At 40.3% G+C, this 21,135-nt stretch overlaps 1 protein-coding gene across 1 annotated transcript; it reads left to right on the forward strand.

Moving 5' to 3' along the window:
- Positions 1-12,405: 12,405 nt before the first annotated feature.
- Positions 12,406-17,112, forward strand: LOC145048147 (nuclear factor kappa-B-binding-like protein). The gene is made up of 4 exons (XM_078996567.1): positions 12,406-12,773; positions 12,985-16,504; positions 16,579-16,630; positions 16,716-17,112. Exon 2 carries the CDS (start codon positions 13,042-13,044, stop codon positions 16,486-16,488), a length of 3,447 nt encoding a protein of 1,148 aa, XP_078852693.1. The 5' UTR covers positions 12,406-12,773; positions 12,985-13,041; the 3' UTR covers positions 16,489-16,504; positions 16,579-16,630; positions 16,716-17,112.
- The last annotated feature ends 4,023 nt before the right edge of the window (positions 17,113-21,135 follow it).

Below are 21,135 nucleotides of genomic sequence, written 5' to 3' on the forward strand. Positions count from 1 at the left end.
GTATAAAAGTTCTTCCGGAATGAGGCGAATGATTACATGACGACCGATATTCGGTAGCAGAGTGCATGTAGATGATACATATGATTGTTATGTATGTTGTATGTGTATGGATAAAGGAGTTGGAAGATCTCCGTTAGAGCCAAGGACTTTGCTTATATGCATTGTATGTATGGTGGAATATGCGATATATCGGAGAAGAGCTCGACAACACTGTACACTCGCATCACAGATAATTATTCCATTGTTTTGTAATTCAACTCTGTTAGTCTTATGGTTTTCAAACAATGGAATGTTATAGTATGATTTAAGTAAAATGTTTTAATTGGTCAACCTATTTTATATGAAATTTCTCTTTTGTAATTTGGGGATGTTACAGTCAAACTTTGGTAGAATTGAGTATTTAACCAATGAATGATATTGGTTTGACATTAGGTAGCTTGGGTTAGCTGTTCCGTTGCTGAGGTAGCTGTTGAGCTCATGTTGAGTAGTTTAGGTGAGTTTTCTCACTATACTATGTAGGACGTTTGATGCTAGTTGTCTTTGTGACTGTAGCATGAATTGTATGAAAGACTGGGATTTGAACCATGACAATTGTATGAAAGATTGGGATTTGAACCATGACAGTTGTATGAAAGACTAGGATTTGGCACATGGCAGTTGTATGAATGACCACAATTTGACCCCTGATAGTTGTATGAAAGACTAAGATCTAACCCATGGCAGGAAGTGGTTGTAAGAGTATGATTTGGCCCATAACATTCACTTAGGGTTAAAATAGACCTGTTACTTTATGTATGGTTGTAGTTGGATATTGAGGAACTCACAAAGCTATGTTCTTACGATTTTATTTTTTAAATTGTTTCAAGTTTTCTTATATTAAAGGAAGGACATGATTTGATTCTATCACATCCATTGGAGGTTTTTATGCACTTAATAATTCTTAAGACTATACTTTGATAAATGTTTTAAATTAAGTGGTTTTACTAGATCTTGGAAGTTGTATGAAACATCCCAAAAATACAAGCCAAAAATTTTATTTTTAAAATCATTTAGCAACCATAATATTATCACCACGTAATCAAATCATCAAACATGTATCTCAAAATCTCATAAAATATGTCAACATATAATTGTCTCATATAAAATATCAGAGTAACCTCCTAAGATAATAAAAAATGTGGTGTGTGCAATGCCATCAACTCGAGCCCTTCCCTTTGCTAGCTGAAGTAACTGAAACCAAAACTGAAACTATAAGCACGAAGCTTAGTGAACTCCCCCAAACTACCACATACCATACACATATAACATGTAACTATGAGATATGGGCCCCGCCCACACTCCACTAACTCTGAGATACAGGCCCTGCCCACACTCAACTACTTCGAGATAAGGGCCCCGCCCACACTCGGCTGCTATGAGATACAGGCCCCGCCTACACTCAGCTACTAGGCAGACATACAAGTATCACACGGACAACAAGTATAACTATATCTATCATTCAGACTTATATCATAATCAAACTCAGCTACCATGAAATACGGGCCCCGCCCACACTCATATAACTAGGAGATACATGCCCCGCCTACACTCATCTACTAATCATAACACACTACATGTTGGCCTTATTGCCTTAGACCTGTTCCTACTCAAAGGAAACTCACCTCGTGTGATTGGCTGCTGAAACTCGGAGTGAGAAATCCATGTCTGCTGCTCCGGCAACTCTACGACTATAAATTTACAAAAAGATACTTAATCAAAAGCTTATAGCTACTCTTAGGGTAAAATGACCATTTTACCCCTAACTAAATCAACATCCTGGTCAAAGTCAACATCCAGTTGACTTGACTCGCCGAGTTGATCCACCAATTCACCGAGTCCCTATTTTTTCATCTGTCCCCAACGCCGACTCTACTCGTCGAGTCTAGCAAGAACTCAACAAGTTCTCCTTCAACGATAACATCGGGACAATCTTCAACTGACTCGTCGAGTTCATCCTTAAACTCATCGAGTCCATCTTCATCATATGAGTGTGTCTATTCTGTGACTCGCCGAGTTATTTGAATAACTCGTCGAGTCCGTCTTCATGGGTTGGGAGATTGCCTTGGAATCGCCGAGTTTGTTCATACACTCACCGAGTCCCATGGTTTCGAGGTCTGTTACTACGTCTACTTTGCTGAGTCCCCCTTCTGAACTCAACTAGACCCCTTCTAAACTCAACTAGATCCCTTCTAATCAGAAAAGGTTGGGGAACCAAACCCCCGACTCGGTGAGTACCAAGAACGACTTGTCGAGTCGACTAATGTACAAGTCCATAACTCGATTTCTGTTGTGCAAATCTCATCCAAAAGGTAGATCTGGGCTCCTAAGATCGATATAACATGTAAAGTCATGAACTTTATGTACATGCATGGGACTTTTATGCTCAAAGGACCCAAAATAGGGTTTATTACATACACGAGGTTTTCATGGCCATAAAGATGGCACCTTTATGCCATGAGGACCCTCCAAGGTTCCAGATTTGAAGGTATATCAACTTGGGACGTCCAAGTCTCAAGGATCAAGCTTCTTGGACCCAAAACTCCATAAAAATGACCACAAGGAGATCTAAGAAACTACAAGTCAAGTATGAAGCTTGATTACCAGAAAGTGAAGAAAAAATGATGTTGTTCCTGGATCTACAATCTTCTCCTAGAGTCCTCATTCTTCCTCCTCTTCATATAAGCTTTAAATTACACAAGATTACTCAAAAATGGCACTCAAACACTCACAAGGCTCAAGGTGGCGAGTTAGGATTTTTTGGACGTTGAGGTGGTGATAAGGGAGGCCACAAGGGTGTAACGTTTCTTTAAATAGGGGAACAAACCCTTAAAATTAGGGTTTCTATCAGACAACTCCTACTCGCTGAGTCGGTCTTCCGACTCGTCGAGTAGATCACTTAGTTCCCCGACCATGATTCGATCCTACTTGACGAGTTGAGCCTCCAACTCATTGAGTCCAAGGGTAAAATATGAAGTTTGGCTTGAATTTAAATGTGTAACCTGATATTGGGTGTTACAATTCTCCCCTACTTGTCTTAGACTTCACCCTCGAAGTTTGTTGTCTCTGAAAATAACTCTGGGTAGTGCTCTCTCATTTCCTCCTCGAGCTCCCACGTCCACTCTAAGCCCTTGTGGTGCTGCCATTGCACCTTCACTAACTCTATCCTCTTGTTCCTCAGCTCCTTCATCTTACAATCTAAAATCGACACGGGTCTCTCGATGTAGTTCAGGATATCGTCAATGTGAATGTCCTCAAGGGGTACCACTACTGAATCATCCACTAAGCACTTCCACAACTGAGAAAAATGGAATGTGTTGCGGATCTGGCTGAGCTCTACTGGAAGATCTAGTCGATAAGCAACCCGACCCACCCGGGTCAAATCCCTAAATGGACCAATGAACCTGGGGCCTAGCTTGCTCCTTTTCAAAAACCTGATAACACCCTTCCAGGGTGACACCTTCAGGAGGATCATATCGCCCACCTGAAACTCCAAGTCCGAACACTACTTGTCGGTGTAACTCTTCTGTCGGCTCCAAGCAGTCTGGAGCCAGCTCCAGACTTGCTGAATCCGCTCCGTAGTCTTGAGTACTACCTCCATACTCCCCATGACTCTTTCACCGACCACACCCAAAAAATTGGGGTCCTACACTTCCTCCTGTAGAGCATCTCGAAGGGAGGCTAATCTATACTGGAGTGGCAGCTGTTGTTATACGAAAATTCTGCTAACGGAAGATACATATCCCAACAGCCACCAAAATCTAACACACATGCCCGAAGCATGTTCTCGAGAGTCTGAATTGTCCTCTCGCTCTGCCCGTCCGCCTGAGGATGGAAAGCGGTGCTAAAATGTATACGAGTACCCATCTCGTTGTGAAACCACTTCCAAAACCTGGAAGTAAACCGGACATTTCTATCTGAAACCACCGAGACAGGCACTCCATGACATGCCACTACCTCTCACACATAAATATCAGCCAACTTCTCGGCCGATATGCTCTCCTGGATTGGTATAAAATGGTCGTTCTTGGTCAACTAATCCACCCATATCGAATCAACCCCACATGGGGTCCTAGTAAGCTTAGTAATGAATCCATAGTGATATCCTCCCATTTACACATGGGAATTTCTAATGGCTGCATCTTTCCGTGGGGCCTCTGGTTCTCTACCTTGACCTTCCTGCAGGTCAAGCATCTCTCCACGTACTAAGCTACGTCCCGCTTCATGCAGGGCCACCAATAAAGGGGTCAAAGATCTCTATACATCTTTTTCGCCCCTGGGTGGATGGAGAATCGAGACTTGTGGGCCTCATCCATCAACACTTGTCATACTATGCCCCGGTACGATACCCAGACCCTCCTATATAGGGTCAACAATCCTCGAATATCGTAATCAAACGAAGCTACTCGGCTCACTATCCTCTCACACTTCTGGCGCTCCTCCTTCAGACCCTCAACCTACGCCTCCCTAATCTGCTCCAGCAGTGTAGTAATCAATATCATCCTCAGACAGATATCCCGGATCGGAGTCGCTACCACCTTGCGGCTCAGGGCATCAGCCACTACGTTGGCCTTGCCCGGGTGGTAAAGGATCTCACAGTCGTAATCCTTGAACACATCTAACCATCGACGCTGCCTCATGTTTAGATTTGGCTGATCTATAAGGTACTTCAAACTCTTGTGATCTGTGTAGATAGTATACCGGACCCCGTAGAGGTAATGTTGCCAAATCTTGAGGTCGAACACCACCGCCCCCAGCTCCAAATCATGCGTCGGGTAGTTAGCCTCGTAAGGCTTCAACTGTCTCGAGGTATAAACTATCACATGCCCCCGCTACATCAACACTGATCCCATACTTGTGATCGAAGCTTCACAGTAGACTACAAAGTCATCTACTCCCTTTGGAAGGGTGAGACTCGGCGCCTCACACAATCGCTGCCTGAGCGTCTCAAAGGCTGTCTGTTGCTCAGGACCCCAATGAAACACCACCGACTTCTTGGTCAGTCGGGTCAACGGAACTACTATCTTGGAGAAATCCTAGATGAATCTCCTGTAATACCTTGCCAAACCTATGAAGCTTCGAATCTCGGATGGAGACTTCGGGACCTCCCACTGCATCACAACCTCTATCTTCGCTGGATTGACTAATATGCCCTTCTGGTTGACAAGGTGTCCTAGAAACTACACATCGCGCAACCAGAACTCGCACCTGGAGAACTTTGCGAAAAGTATCTCCCTCCTCAAGGTCTCTAGCACCTCTCTCAGGTTCTCCTCATGTTGCTCCTGGGTCTTGGAATAAACCAAGATGTTGTCAATAAATACTATCACAGACCGATCCATCATTGGTCTGCATACGCGGTTCATGAGGTCCATGAACGCGGCTGGAGCGTTGGTGGACCCAAACGACATCACCACAAACTCATAATGACCATAGCGGGTCCTAAAAGCGGTCTTCTGCACATCATCATCTCTGACCCGCATCTGGTGATATCCGGACCATAAATCAATCTTGGAAAACCAAGATGCTCCCTAAAGTTGGTCAAAAAAATCATCTATCCTCAGGAGTGGGTAACGGTTCTTCACGGTTACCTTATTTAGCTCCTGATAATCTATGAACATACGGTGCGACCCGTCCTTCTTTTTCACACACGGGAACGGGGCTCCCCATGGCGAACTGCTCGACCTGATAAAACCCTTGTCTAGTAGCTCTTGCAGCTGCGTAGACAACTAGGGGTGTAAGTGAGACAAGCCAACTCACGAGAAACTCGAGACCGGCTCAAAAAATACTCGAAATTGACTCGATCTTAATCGAGCCGAGCTTGAGCTCAAGCTACTCGATTACCGTATCAAGTCGGGCTCGAGTACAAAAATCTCAGCTTGTAAGGCTCGCAAGCTTAGTTGAGCTTAGTGTAATTTACATATATGTCATTTCTTTATAATTGTTCATTTATAATATATATGTCATTTCTTTATAATTATTCGTTTATGACATATATGGTTGATGTTATATTGATATTAATTGATTACTAGTGGTTTTTATTGGTAGTATGGACATTTACATGTGGAATGTTCAATTTTTCTTGCTCAATTTAGTGATTTTGATTTTTTAAATATTAGTCGAGCCGAGCCGAGCCGAGTCGAGCTCGAGACTGTCGAGTATTTCATGAGCCCGAGCTCGAGCTTAAAATCAAGGCTCGAGTCGAGTTCGAGCTGAGTTTCGAGCTCGAGTATTTTAGTCGAGCCGAGCTTCAAGATTGGTAGTATTCGGCTTGACTCAGCTTGTTTACACCCCTATAGACAACTCCTACATCTCGGAAGGAGCCAACCGATAAGGTGCCCTGGCTATTGGAGCCGCACCAGTGACCAAGTTGATCCGGAACTTAACCTGTCTCTCTGTAGGTATCCCATGCAAATCCTCCAGGAATACATCCGGATACTTTTGTACCACCGGTACATCATCGACTATTGCCTTACCCTTATCTCGGGTATCCATTACATATGCGACGTATCTCGTGCAACCCTGCTGAAAGTAGCGCCTTACTCTCGCCGCTGAGCAAAGAATCGGTCCGTGTTGTGGTCTCTCACCCTGAATCACTAACTCTCCCCCACTAGGAGTGTGAACCCTCACTAGCTGAAGCTCACAGTCAATCATTTCCCTGTTAGGACTCAACCAATCCATACCCACTATAACCTTGTTCCCTCGCAGGGGAATAGGAACCAAATCCAATGAGAACTACTCATCAAATAACCGTAGCGTACATCCTCTATGAACCCTCACGAACCTGACGGTCTTGTCATCCGCTATCTCCACATCGAGTGGATAGTCCAGCTCCCCCGGAGCTCTACTAAATTGCTTGCTAAGCGCAAGCGGCACAAATGATCGGGTAGCCCCCAAATCAAACAATACCATAGCTGAAATATCGTTCACTAAGAACGATCTCCTAACCACATCAGGAAATGCACGTGCCTCCTCTACTGTCAACTGGAAGGTTCTGCTCTTCGCCACTGGCGTCTCAGCCCGACCCTGACTGTCGTATGTAATCCTCAATGTAGCAGGGGCGGGTGCCATCACCTTCCCTGCTACTGCCAAACTCATATATTGGGACCTCTTATGGCCCCTATGATTACACTAAAAGCAAATCAGATCAGATAATGAGGTGGTAGTAGTGGTAGAAGCAGTAGTACAACCTCTACTCACGTGCCCTGTTCGGCCGCACTTGAAGCAACCCGAACTCCCCGCCCTACACGTCCCCTCGTGCGACCTACCACACTTGTCGCATCGGCCTCGGCCCTACTGGCCCTTCCCTCTGGAATCTGTCTTGGGCTTCTTGCTCGAGCCCTCCATGCCAGGTACCGACTATGGCTTCCTCTTCCTTTCTATTTCCAAATCAATCTCCCTCTCCCGAGCCCTCACTATCATATCCTCCAGCGTCTTGCAACTGGATGGCTCACAAGCTGGCGGATATCACTTTGTAACATCTCATGATACCGGGCCTTTTTCATCTCCTCTTCCCCCGCATACTGTGGAAAAAGAAGTTCCCTCTCCCTAAACTTGGCGATAATCTCCTCCATAGTCTGTGTCATCTGCTAGAGGTTCTGAAACCCCCTAGTAAGTTGTTGCACCTCAATGACGAGTACGAACTCAGCCCTGAACCTGGTCATGAAATCGCCCTAGGTCATTGCATACATCATCACCAATAGATCTCCCAACCTCTTCCCACCAATCTCGTGCCCTGTCCTTCAGAAGACATGACGTCAATCTGACCTTGTTCCCTTCGGGACATTTGCTGGTGCGGAACGTATTGGCGACATTTGCCAACCATCGGGTACTAGCAATGGGGTCTCAATCCCCATCTGAAATCCCTGAAGGTAAGCGTGTGCGACCCCATCATGGCCTCCACCTCGGCGTGGAATGCGCTCAATCTCTCATCCATAAGCTCCAAAATAACCTCCTTGATCGAACCAAAGATTACAGGAGTCTGCTCAAGTATAGTGCGAGTGATCTCTGAGGAGATAAACTCCCTAGTCTTCTCATCTAGCTGCTCGGCTCCCGAGCCTGAACCTAATCCCTCACCTGAACTACCAACTGCTAGTCTAGGGCGTAAAACCACTATTCTGAAAACACATTATGACAAATGTCAGAATACTCATATAACTCGATGGATCGCATATACTACAAGTTCTTTGGTCTTGTCTCATCCTTCCTTGATTCGAGTACGGATCCTCTACTTTTAGTAGTACGGGCCCATACTACCTTCCACATCTATTCGTGCTTTCCTCAAGAACTACTTTGACTGCACCATGTCCCTTCTACTACTGCTGCTGATTTCACTTTGAACTCTTCCTAGGCTTGCCCTAAGGAAATCACCAACCCACTCTCCGCTATCAGCTGCATAAGAAGTCTCTGTTACCTCCCCCTAACTGGCTCATGAATACTATTACATATCACTAAGACTAGATAATTCTTCGAATGAGAGGTCCTACCCTACAACGGTTGGACTCAAACAAGAGTTGCGCAATAGAGCTAGACCTAACCTTATGAAATTATCTAATCCTTGCAATATGTAACGTAACATAATCATTTACTAGTTAGTAAAAGATAACTAAGACTCCTAAAAGCACAAAGCAAGCAACATTCGACCATCGAGTACACATAATCAAGCATATACTACTCTAGCCATCATACTGACAATCTGTACTAACATGCAGTTCTCATAAAGCTGGACACATATAACAGGCACATAAGGCATCCTTCCTAGATCCTTAGTTCTAATCTAGCATGTTGTTCTAAATAAGCTGATAATCATAATATAGCATAAACTTGCATGGGTAATTTGGGAGTACTTACTTGAGCTCAGCTGATTGCATGCACCACACCCTTTTCTCTTTTCAAAGTTCTTTTCTTTCTAAAATACTTTTTGCTTTTTCTAAAACCCTTTCTTTTATCAATGCTCCTTTTTACAAAATTTGATTTTTCCTTTTTGAAAAATTCTATACCAATTCCTTAGTTTGAGTTCAGACATACCCGAAAATGTGCTCGAATCCCTCAAACCAAGGCTTTGATACCAACTTGAAACATCCCAAAAATACAAGCCAAAAATTTCATTTTTAAAATCATTTAGCAACCATAATATTATCACCACGTAATCAAATCATCAAACATGTATCTCAAAATCTCATAAAATATGTCAACATATAACTGTCTCATATAAAATATCAGAGTAAACTCCCAGGCTAATAAAAGTTGTGGTGTGTGCCATGCCATCAACTCGAGCCCTTCCCTTTGCTAGCCGAAGTACCTGAAACCAAAACTAAAACTGTAAGCAAGAAGCTTAGTGAGATCCCCCAAACTACCACATACCATACACATATAAAATGCAACTAAGAGATACGGGCCCCACCCACACTCATGGAGATACGGGCCCCGCCCACACTCCGCTAACTAGGAGAAACGGGCCCCGTCCATACTCCGCTAACTCTTAGATACGGGCCCCGCCCACACTCAACTACTTTGAGATACGAGACCCACCCATACTCGGCTGCTATGAGATACAGGCCCCGCCCACACTCAGATACTAAGCAGACATACAAGTATCACACAGACAACAAGTATAACTAGATCTTTCATTCAGACTTATATCATAATCAAACTCAGCTACTAGGAAATATGGGCCCCACCTACACTCATCTAACTAGGAGATACGGGCCCCGACCACACTCATCAACTAATCATAACATGCTACGGGCCAACCTTGGTGCCTTAGACCCATTTCTACTAAAGGGAAACTCACCTCGTGTGACTGGTTGCTGAAACTCTGAGTGAGAAATCCCTGTCTGCTGCTCCGGCGACTCTCCGACTATAAATTCCATAAAGATACTTAGTCAAAAGCTGATAACTACTCTTAGGGTAAAATGACCATTTTACCCCTAACTAAAATCAATATCCTGGTTAAAGTCAATATCCAGTTGACTTGACTCGCCGAGTTGGTCCACCAACTCGCCGAGTCCCTATTCTTTCATTAGTCCCCAACCCCGACTCTACTCATCGAGTCTAGCAAGAACTCAACGAGTTCTCCTTCAACCATAACATTGGGACAATCTTCAACTGACTCGTCGAGTCCATCTTCATTATATGAGTGTGTCTAGTTTGTGTCTCACCGAGTTATATGAACAAATCCTCGAGTCCATCTTCATGGATTGGGAGATTGCCTTGGACTCACCGCGTTTGTTCATACACTCGCCGAGTCCCATGGTTTCGAGGTCCGTTACTACATCTATTTTGCTGAGTCCCCCATCTGAACTCAACTAGATCCCTTCTAAACTCAACTAGATCCCTTGTAATCAGAAAAGGTTGGGGAACCAAACCCCCGACTCACCGAGTCCCAAGAACGACTCGTCAAGTCGGCTAATGTCCAAGTCCATAACTCGATTTCTGTTGTGTAAATCTCATCCAAAAGGTAGATATGGGCTCCTAAGATCGATATAACACGTAAAGTCATGAAATTTACGTACATACATGAGACTTTTATGCTCAAAGGACCAAAAAATACGATTTAATTCATACATGGGGTTCTCATGGCTATAAAGATGGCACCTTTATGCCATGAGGACCCTCTAAGGTTCCAGATCTGAAGGTATATCAACTTGGGACGTCCAAGTCTCAAGGATCAAGCTTCTTGGACCAAAAACTCCATAAAAATGACCACAAGGAGATCTAAGAAACTACAAGTCAAGCATAAAGCTTGATTACCAGAAAGTGAATAGAAAATGATGTTGTTCTTAGATCTACAATCTTCTTTTGAAGTCCTCCTTCTTCCTCTTCTGCACACAAACTTCAAATTACACAAGATTACTCAAAAATGGCACTCAAACACTCACAAGGCTCAAGGTGGCGAGTTAGGGTTTTCTGGATGTTGAGGGAGTGATAAGGGAGGCCACAAGGGTGTTACGTTTCTTTACATAGGGGAACAAACCCTTAAAATTAGGGTTTCCATCAGACAACTCCTACTCGCTGAGTCGGTCTTCCGACTCGTCGAGTAGGTCACTTAGTTCCCCGACCCGGATTCAATCATACTCGACGAGTTGAGCCTCTAACTCGTCGAGTCCAATGGTAAAATATCAAGTTTGGTTTGAATTTAAATGCATACCCGAGACCTGGTGTTACATTGTAGTTGGAACAAATGCTATTAAATTTTAAATGGAAAATTTGGTTAGAAATTTCGGGACGTTATATAATACCGTTAAAAAATTTAGAAAAAAACTATTTGTGAAAAACGTTTGTCTAGAAAATACAATTCAAAAAAGAAAAAAATCAAAAATTAAAAAAAAAAACATTACTTTTTCGAATCGTTGTTTAATAAAACCATGCCTGAAAGTGGTTTTCGTGAATTTCATATTTTTAAAGAAGGTAGTCGTTCGGGTTTCTTACGAAAATATGGTTATATTGTAACATTAGTTTACAAAATTATCATATTAAGGATGAACATGGGTTAGATCAGTAAGGGTGTATATGAGACGTTTTGGTTCGGTTATTTGTCAAAACCGAATCATAACCATTACAATTGATTAATGTATTTTGATAGTCACTGGGTAGCGGTAAATATTAGTTTTGGTTAACGGTTTAATCACTTTATAGTTATGGTTAGCGGTTAATGTCGGTTAACTATAATGATCCAAAATAACATAAAAATAAAAATATTCTTGTATAAAAATTGAAAAACATAAATTCCATTGCTATGAAAAAAGAATACTTGTGTATAGGTAATTGTATTGATAGAAGATTGCTTATCTTATTTAATTTCAAATAATTATCTTTTAATTACATACCATATATTTTATATTATATTAAAAAACATTTATTAGTGTTATTCGGTTAATCAAAATTATAAACCATACTATTTTTTTTAGTAATGGTTCGGTTATATCTGTCACTTTGGTTTTGGTTCAGTTTTTCAGTTAATATGCTCACCCCTAAGAATCGGTATCAATCCGGGATTTCCAAATACCGAATTGGGTGGGAAGCCAATATTGAGCACCGAACCAAACTAACATTATCGGTATTGATACTGGGAAATATACCAATTTTCAGTACTAACACCGATATGGATATACCGAATTTCGTGATTTTCAGCACAATTAAACAAAAACAACGTTAAATTAACAGTTCCTCGTTAGTTAAACAATAAATTCTTCAAGGTTCCGAATTGGAGTACAATTTTAGATGATTGTACATCTTTAGTATGTATTAAAGAATGTCCTTAAAAGAAAGAAATTTTAGAAATTAGGGCAAACATTAGAAGGAAAAAAGTACAAAAATGACAATATTACAAAGTATAGGGACCCACGGCCTGAGTTTTCTCCGCAGCAACCGTCTCGACTGAGTCACTCAGTCTCCTCCTCCAACGCCAACACCACCAAAAATCACCATCTCCCCCCTCTATCTCTCTGCAGAACTACACGCTTCTTTCTCTCTCTCTCTCTAACCCTAATTGCCCCTTTTCGTCTTTTCAATTATTGCCCACAATCAAACGGCTCATATCACTCCACGTCTCCATCACCATCATCTTTCTTCATCACCGTCTCTCTGCTACCTCACGAAATTGATTTTCTATAAGATCCCTTTTCTAGGGTTTTCCACACACACATACACACTCTCGAAGTTCTTGCAGAAAACGTGATATCGAAAAAAGATTTTCGTCCACGAGTGAGCTTCCGCTTTGTGGTTTTAGCACAATTAAGGTACTTAATCGATCCAAACTCTAATGCCCTAATTCGTATGATGGGTTGTTTCTTTCGTATATGTATATAATGTTCTCTACCCGTTTCAAGATTGATTCTGTGCTTTTTTTTTGCTGTTCAGGATTATGGTGTGTATGATTTTACATGCTTTTATTGCATTGCTTCGAATTTATCTTAAAAGGTGTCTGTTCCTTTTTCGTTTTTGATTTAGGGGTTCGTCATGAATTGAGGGAATCAGAGAACCGTGTGATAGAATTTTGGTTACTGGATGGCGATTGAGAAGAACAGTTTCAAGGTCGTTGCCAGTGCTCGATTAGAGTCTGAGTTTTCTTCTCGTAGTCGTGAAGAAAGTATGTCTAGTGAAGATGATGACTTTCAGAGGCGAGGAGGTGTTGAATTGGATGAAGACGAAGACGATTATGAAGATTGTGATTCCGGTGCAGGTTCTGATGACTTTGATTTACTCGAATTGGGTGAAACTGGTGAAGAATTTTGTCAAATTGGGGATCAAACATGTAGCATTCCTTTCGAGTTATACGATCTTCCAGGTTTAGGCGATATTTTATCCATGAATGTTTGGAACGATGTTCTTACAGAAGACGAACGGGTAAGTCTTACAAAATACCTTCCTGATATGGACCAAGAACATTTCATGAGAACAATGAAAGAACTCTTCACTGGTTCCAATTTTCATTTTGGAGTTCCAATACACAAACTTTTTGAGATGTTAAAGGGAGGTTTATGTGAGCCAAGAGTCTCACTCTACAGACAAGGACTCGGGTTCTTTCAGAAACACAAACACTATCACGTCATCAGAAAGCATCAGAACACAATGGTGAATAATCTCGTTTCAATTCGCGACGCCTGGACGAAGTGTCGCGGATACAGCATTGAAGAAAAGCTTCGTGTGTTGAACATTATGAAAAGTCAAAAGAGCTTAATGTATGAAAAGATGGAAGAACAGGAAACCGATTCATCTGAATTTGAAGAATCCACAGATTGGGGCAACAAGAAGGTTAAAGATCGTAAACAGAAACATGCTCATTATCCAGGTTATCGATCCAGTCCAACATTAGCTTTAGAACAACCAAATAAACAAAACCCAAAAGGAACCTTAAAAGTTTCTGGATCAAAAATGGGTATGGGTTCGATTGAAGTAAAGCCAGGTCCTTCAGGGTCAACTAGGGCTTATGGGCTTGTAGGCAATGATGAAGAAGAAGAAAGAACAATGTATGATGTTGCTGTTCATCGAGATCATAATGTTTCAATAAACAAATCAGGGAAAAAGTTCAAAGGTGTCCATGATGAATTTCCTGAAACTTACATGGGTTTACCTGTGTCATTGAGGACAGATATGCATACTTTTGGTAGAAACAGAACTGTAAATTCATTGTCAGATATCAAGGTATTAACTTCAAGACCTTCTAATATAAGGGTACCTTATGATTATGGGAAAAAACTCAAACGCCCTGAGAATAATACTCTGTATACTAGAGGTGAACCATTATGGCATAACCAAGAACAAATGGATCCACCCTACAGAATGGGGCAGAAGAAGGGTAGAATGGTCAATAATGGCGGACGGGTGGTGGCAGCTGCTGAAGGAATGAAAATGCTGGCAAAAGGTGAGGAAACAGAGTCGGATTCATCTGAACAATTTGGGGAAGATGATGATGATAATAACCCTTTAATGAGAAGCAAATGGGCTTACCCTAGTGGTGGATCGGGTATAAAACCCGGGTCAAGTTTAAAAAAAGGTAAAAACAATAATAATAATTCAAGAAAGAATGGTGATTTTCGTGATGTCGTGCTTCCTGGAGGTGAAGAGATGTATACTCTGAAAGGAAAACAGAAGGGTAAGTTTAATAATACACATGGGATCAATCATTTTGATGATTTTAATGGTGATGTTGAAGTTTCTGAAATGTTTCAAGTGCCCTTGCGAAAAGCGTACCCTGGTGGGATTGGGAGGAAGCAAAAAGACTATTCTACCCTTCCGATGATCCACATGAACGATTATCTCGAAGACCCTTCGGTTGGAAGGTCTGGTAAAAAAGGTCAAATCTTTGAAGGGTATCCTGAAATGGGAGATGTAAGGTTATTAGGATGCAACTCGGTTAACTCAGTGTCAAAAAAACGAAAGGTAAAAGATGAATTGATGTACATGGATGAACAAGAGAATCTTGGATACTCAAACTCAAGCCCACAACAACAACCACTTGATGATGCTTCCTTTATTAAAAAAAGGAAATGGTCGGATACAATTCCTTTTGAAAACATGATGAGTGAGCAAATTATGGATACAACAGAGGAAGATTTGGAGTTAGAAAATAAAACCCAAAAAAAACCCTTCACTTTAATCACTCCCACAGTTCACACAGGGTTCTCATTCTCCATCATCCACCTTCTGTCAGCTGTACGCATGGCAATGGTCAGTCAACTTCCGGAAGATTCCATGGATGTTGAGAAGACTCACAATGGTGAAGAAACAAAGCAAGAAGTCATCAATGGAGGAGATCAAGGTCCAACAACTTCCGATCCTTCATCTGTAAACCCTAATCTCCCATCTTTGACCGTGAAAGATATAGTCAACCGGGTCCGGTCAAACCCCGGAGACCCATGCATTCTTGAAACACAAGAGCCACTTCAAGATTTGGTTCGCGGAGTCTTGAAAATCTTCTCTTCAAAAACCGCACCTTTAGGAGCAAAAGGATGGAAATCCCTCGTTTTATATAAAAAATCAATCAAAAGCTGGTCATGGGTGGGTCCCGTTTCTCAAATTTCATCCGATGATCAAGAAATAGTGGAACAAGTAACATCCCCCGAATCGTGGGGCCTACCCCACAAAATGCTGGTCAAACTCGTTGACTCATTCGCCAACTGGCTAAAAAGCGGACAAGAAACATTACAACAAATCGGAAGCCTCCCTGCTCCTCCACTAACACTAATGCAACTAAATTTGGATGAAAAGGAAAGATTCCGTGACTTGAGAGCTCAAAAGAGTTTAAATACAATAAACCCGAGTTCTGAAGAAGTTCGGGGGTATTTTCGGAAAGAAGAAATATTGCGGTATTTGATCCCGGATCGCGCGTTCGCTTACACTGCCGTCGACGGTAAAAAGTCGACCGTGGCGCCGTCGAGAAAAGGCGCGGGGAAACCGACGTCGAAAGCGCGGGACCACTTCATGCTGAAGCGTGACCGGCCGCCACATGTCACGATCCTGTGCCTTGTCCGGGATGCGGCTGCCCGGCTGCCCGGAAGCATCGGGACCCGGGCGGATGTTTGTACTTTGATACGGGATTCTCAATATATAGTTGAAGATGTGTCGGATGCTCAAGTGAATCAGGTTGTGAGTGGGGCGTTGGATCGGTTGCATTATGAGCGGGACCCGTGTGTGCAGTTTGATGGAGAGAGGAAATTGTGGGTTTATTTGCATAGAGAGAGAGAAGAGGAGGATTTTGAGGATGATGGGACTTCGTCTACTAAGAAATGGAAGAGGCAGAAGAAGGAATCCGGTGAGGGTGCGGACCAGGGGAGTGTCACGTTGGCTTACCGTGGGCCCGGGGAACAAACGGGTTTTGATTTGAGTTCGGATTTGAATGTGGATCCAATGGGTATGGGTGATAAAATGTTGAGTGAAAGGAATTTGAATAATGAGGATTTTGATGATGGGAGAGAGGAAGATACGGAGGTTTTAAACACAAGTGTATCTTGATGATTTTTTTATAAAGGTAATTAATATTCTTTAAATGTTATTTATTATTTTTTGTTCATGTAACTGATGAGTAAATATGTTGCATTGCAGGACTATGATTTGGTGTCGTGATTCATACATACGGGCTTATCTTTTTATGCAGGTTTTTATTTATACATTTTAAAGTTGTATTTTTTTTATTTATAAAAATTGCATGTTATAGACAAGAAGAATATCTTGATATGCAGATGAATGGTCGTGATGTGATTGAGCCCCTGGCCTTGCAAAATGGAAGCTAATTTGAAAAGGGTGAATAAAGAAATATGGTGTAGTAATAAAGTGCTGAGAAAAGAGGATTTTTGGGAAGAAATTAATGGTTGAAGTTTGGTGGATGAAATGAAATATGAATATGTAGTAGTTTGGTGGTGGTATATAAATTTTTTTTTTTGGTTAATTATGATTTATGCATATATGCTCTACGGGTTGTTAATATGAGGAGACCCATGGATTGTTGATGTCTTTTGTTGACTGAAAACTTTTTATATGTTTCTATGTTTGTAGGGGAGATGGAGTATGTGTATGATTTTTGGATACTTAATACTAACAAAGAGTTTATATAAAAATTACAAGATGGTTATTAGTTTATTGTAGGTGTTCATATTGTCTGGGAAATGATATAATTGTAAGTCATCTTTTGCTTTAATCGTAATGAGATTCTAATGGTAGTAGCTTTTTTGATGATAAATAGGTATGAAAAACACCATTGGATCACAATTCCTTGGTTTTCACGTTGTTTGGAAAAAAAACAAGAGTGAAATAAAGTTTGAAGCTCCAACCATTAACTCTCTCCCACCTTTGGTAGTCTTCGAAAAAGAAAATGCCAACTCTCCATTCGAACCCTGTATGACACCAAACAAAGCTTATTCTTTTCAAGAGAAGAGACTAAATGAAATCTATTTTATTAACGAAATGTGCCCAACCAAACAAACCTCCAAAAACCTATCATGATGATCATTTCCAACTCCGAATTTGCAAAAGGTTTTCAATTCATAACTTTTTTTTTTTTTTTATAGAACTGAACAAAAGCTCGGATAATATTAGACTAAAGGTTGTTTTTGAAAGCCCCACTCAAATTTTGGTCCAATTGACCATCATCGAAGGGTTTTCTTTAATCACCCGAACCCACAAAATTATATCATTTTAAGGGAATCATGTTTACATTTGCATAAAAGATACCGATTGAAAAAATGCTCTCAATCAAGTCGTCATAGCATTTTAAAAACATAAAATAAATGCCCAAACTTCCGAATACCGATTTTATAAGATTGAGCCTTCCATTTTGAAAACTTCTTGGTTAACTTCTCCAAAACACTATTCCAAAATTCAATTCGGATCATATTTGCCTCTATTGTCAAGCCACTAGTATCGATACTCATCCCCTGAAAGTCATTCGTTGAAACCGTTTTCATAATGGCCACATAAAAACCTTCCATGATAAGCATAAATAAAAACATGGATAACCTATTGACCCATGTTCAAATCCTGGCACTACTAAGCCCTTGTGGCTATGGAGGTTCGCCTGCAGTGACTCCAGGGCATGAGGCAAAGCCTCATGTTTGCAGCGGGGGATTAGTCGGTGCGCGAAAGCTGGCCCGGAAACCCTTGTTAGGGAAGTTCCCTTTCCAAAAAAAATAAAAACATGGAAAACAAGTATCCTTTCCACAATCCTTCGATTCTAAACTCATCCGTTGGGATTCATAAACCAAAAAAAGGCACCATAGAATAATTAAGGGTCGCCTTGATCCAACCATGCCATTTCAAACCAAAGTTGGCCCGCTTGAAATTTAATCCAAGTACTCCAAGCTAAAGAGTCATACAATATTTCAAAGTCGACCTTTGTCCCCCTTTTTTTTTTTGGTTTTTTTTATACCAACCTACTATTTCATTAAGATTTAGGTCCTTTAATATAAGCGGATTGCTCGATAATAAAACGTCACTAATCGCCTTGGCAACGCGATTAATCAAAAATTTACTAATAATCTTATGTTGTAAATCTATAAGACTAACTAACCTATAGTAATTCATAAGATTTGGGTAAGAGGATTTTAAGTATTAAGGCGATAAAAGACAGGTCACACCCAATCTGGATCACCTCACTTTCTTGGAATTACGAGTCCAATTTCACTACATCCTCTCTTTAATCATATTTTGAAGTTATTGTTTTTCCTTTTAACTTCATTTATATCCGCATACCAAGACTTTTGTAAGATATTTTTAAGAATTTGAAGTTTCTTTTTAAAATACAAATGATTAGATTTTCCAAACCAAGAATGTGCTAATTCAAAATATCTTTTACCATCTCTTTAAAGTGATAATTTGAATTTTTATTTTATTAATTTTAGCATACATTTGATTTTAGTTTTAACATTTTTAATATTCTTTTTGCATTAAATCGTTATATTTATTGTTTTGAATATTTTTAATTGTTTAAGATAATTTTGTGTAGATTTGCATGAGCAAGATGATATTTTTGAGCACTGTTAAAGCCACATCGAAAACTTTTAAACCATGATTGAAATCTCATAGCAAGATCCATAACCGATATAAAAAACAAAACAATTAAAGAATTTTTGGATTTTTTTGTTGTCTTCGTGAAGTGATCAAATGGATGGGCAAATATTGCCTGTCCAGCAGAGCATTTTCGGAATTTAAAGAGCTCATCTTAATAGCCAAGTTCTTAATTAGCACCAGCCTTATTTTTTCGGATTTTAAATAGCCTAACTTTCCTATATTCTATAAGCCTACAACGAATTAAATTAAAAGCCCAATATTACAGCCCATTAGTTTTTTTTTTTTTCAAATCACAAATATAATTTACTCCTAATCTATTCATTAGTTCCACGTGAGATTTGAACTCACAACCTTAAAGAGATTACCGTTGAGCTAGAAGCCCTTTCATTTGGATTTTTTTGGTGGCCGGAACTAGAAGTAAAAACGCAGCAACATCGGAAAGTGAAAAGGAGGGGAATCACCATTTCATAGTATGCAACATGATAGAGAAAAGCTGAGTGATGGAGGACAAAGTTGATTTATTTATTTTGTTCTTTCTCCTTTCTTTTGTTCTTAGGGGTTGTTTGTCAAATGAGTTTTTTAGCTTATTACTGGTTCCACACCGATATAAATTAAAAATTATTCGGATAAAAATGGATTACAACGGTTACAAACGGCTAATAAAACAATTTTTCATAAGTTAATTCTCTCTAACTTATTACCTTATATTACCTTATAAGTTAAATTATAAACTAATAAGCCATAATCTTTTTTTTGCCAAGAACACCTTTATTTATTTTTTGAAACAGTTATTATCATGATTTGTAACTAGTCAATTTATCCTTTAGATTAGATTAAGTTCATTTTTTTATCACTATTTTGATTTTAGGATGGAGTTTATGAAGCAAGAAGAGATGGTGATATTAAGAAGTTTTGACTATCTAGGTTTTAGGATCCGTATTATTATTATTATTATTATTATTATTATTATTATTATTATTATTATTATTATTATTAGATAAAATTGAAAAATTGGTTTTGTGGTTTGTCAAAAATTGTCACTTTGGTCCGAAAAGTTTTGGACTAGCACCAGCAATCGGAAACTTTGATTCTGTTACAAGTTTGATTCAAAATTTTTGAAACTTTTTATAATGACGACTTGACCCTATTAATATGATTTTCTTTTTTCCTATTTATTTTTCCAATTTTATGAGTTAAAAAAATACAAAAAATAAAAATAAAAATAAAACTCACCCCTACTACCATACCTTCCCACAATCTCTTTAATATACATACTACCCATCTTTCTCTCACTACATTGTGTCACATGTCGGAAACCATTGCCACTTACCAGAACCACCCGCCACTATCCAGAAACCTTTGTTATCTACCGGAAGCCACCTCCACCTGCCCAAACGCAATCTGCCAGAAACCGCCGCCATAACCAACATTCTTGCCGGAAACCACCTCCAAAGCTTTCTGTAACGATGTGAAATTTTAAAACATTTTTTTCATTTTTCAAACAACATAAAACTCATTTAATATTCTCAAATCTCACGTTCAACAGATGTCATTATAATAAAACATATCCTAATATCACAAAATACAATCCTCTGTCAGTGTGTACGAGTCATGTCGGCGCCTTCCCGCGATCCTCGCTAGTGCCCGAAACACATAACACTGTAAGCATAAATGCTTAGTGAGTTCCCCAAAATACCACATACAACACATAATAGCCACTCGAGGCTATAACTCTGTATGTTCCTCTGGTCAATGTGTCTCAGTGGGACCCTCCAGTCCCATAACTCTGTGGACCCTCTAGTCCTAACTCTGTGGACCTTCCGGTCCTAACTCTGTAAACTCTGAATCATACACAGCACAAATCATATAGAAATCACATCATACAAAAATCATACAAGATACTCTGCACATAACTCTAATTACCACTCTAGGTAAAGTACAGTGAGAAGACTCACATCGGGAAATCTCGGAAAGTCTCGAACTCAAAATACTGATCTAGCCTCCGCCTAATCACACAAACTATTCTACCTCTAATTAACCACGATTCTCGAAAGCTAGACTAGACCCTTTCTATAATCTCTCAAAAGGGGGAAAGGA

The sequence above is a fragment of the Lactuca saligna genome, chromosome 5 (assembly GCF_052625555.1).
Source record: "Lactuca saligna cultivar CGN05327 chromosome 5, ASM5262555v1, whole genome shotgun sequence".
Taxonomy (NCBI): Eukaryota; Viridiplantae; Streptophyta; class Magnoliopsida; order Asterales; family Asteraceae; genus Lactuca; species Lactuca saligna.

What these genes read in the sequence shown, in the direction of transcription:
- LOC145048147 (XM_078996567.1), top strand. Translation starts at nt 13,042, where the DNA reads ATGGCGATTGAGAAGAACAGTTTCAAGGTCGTTGCCAGTGCTCGATTA.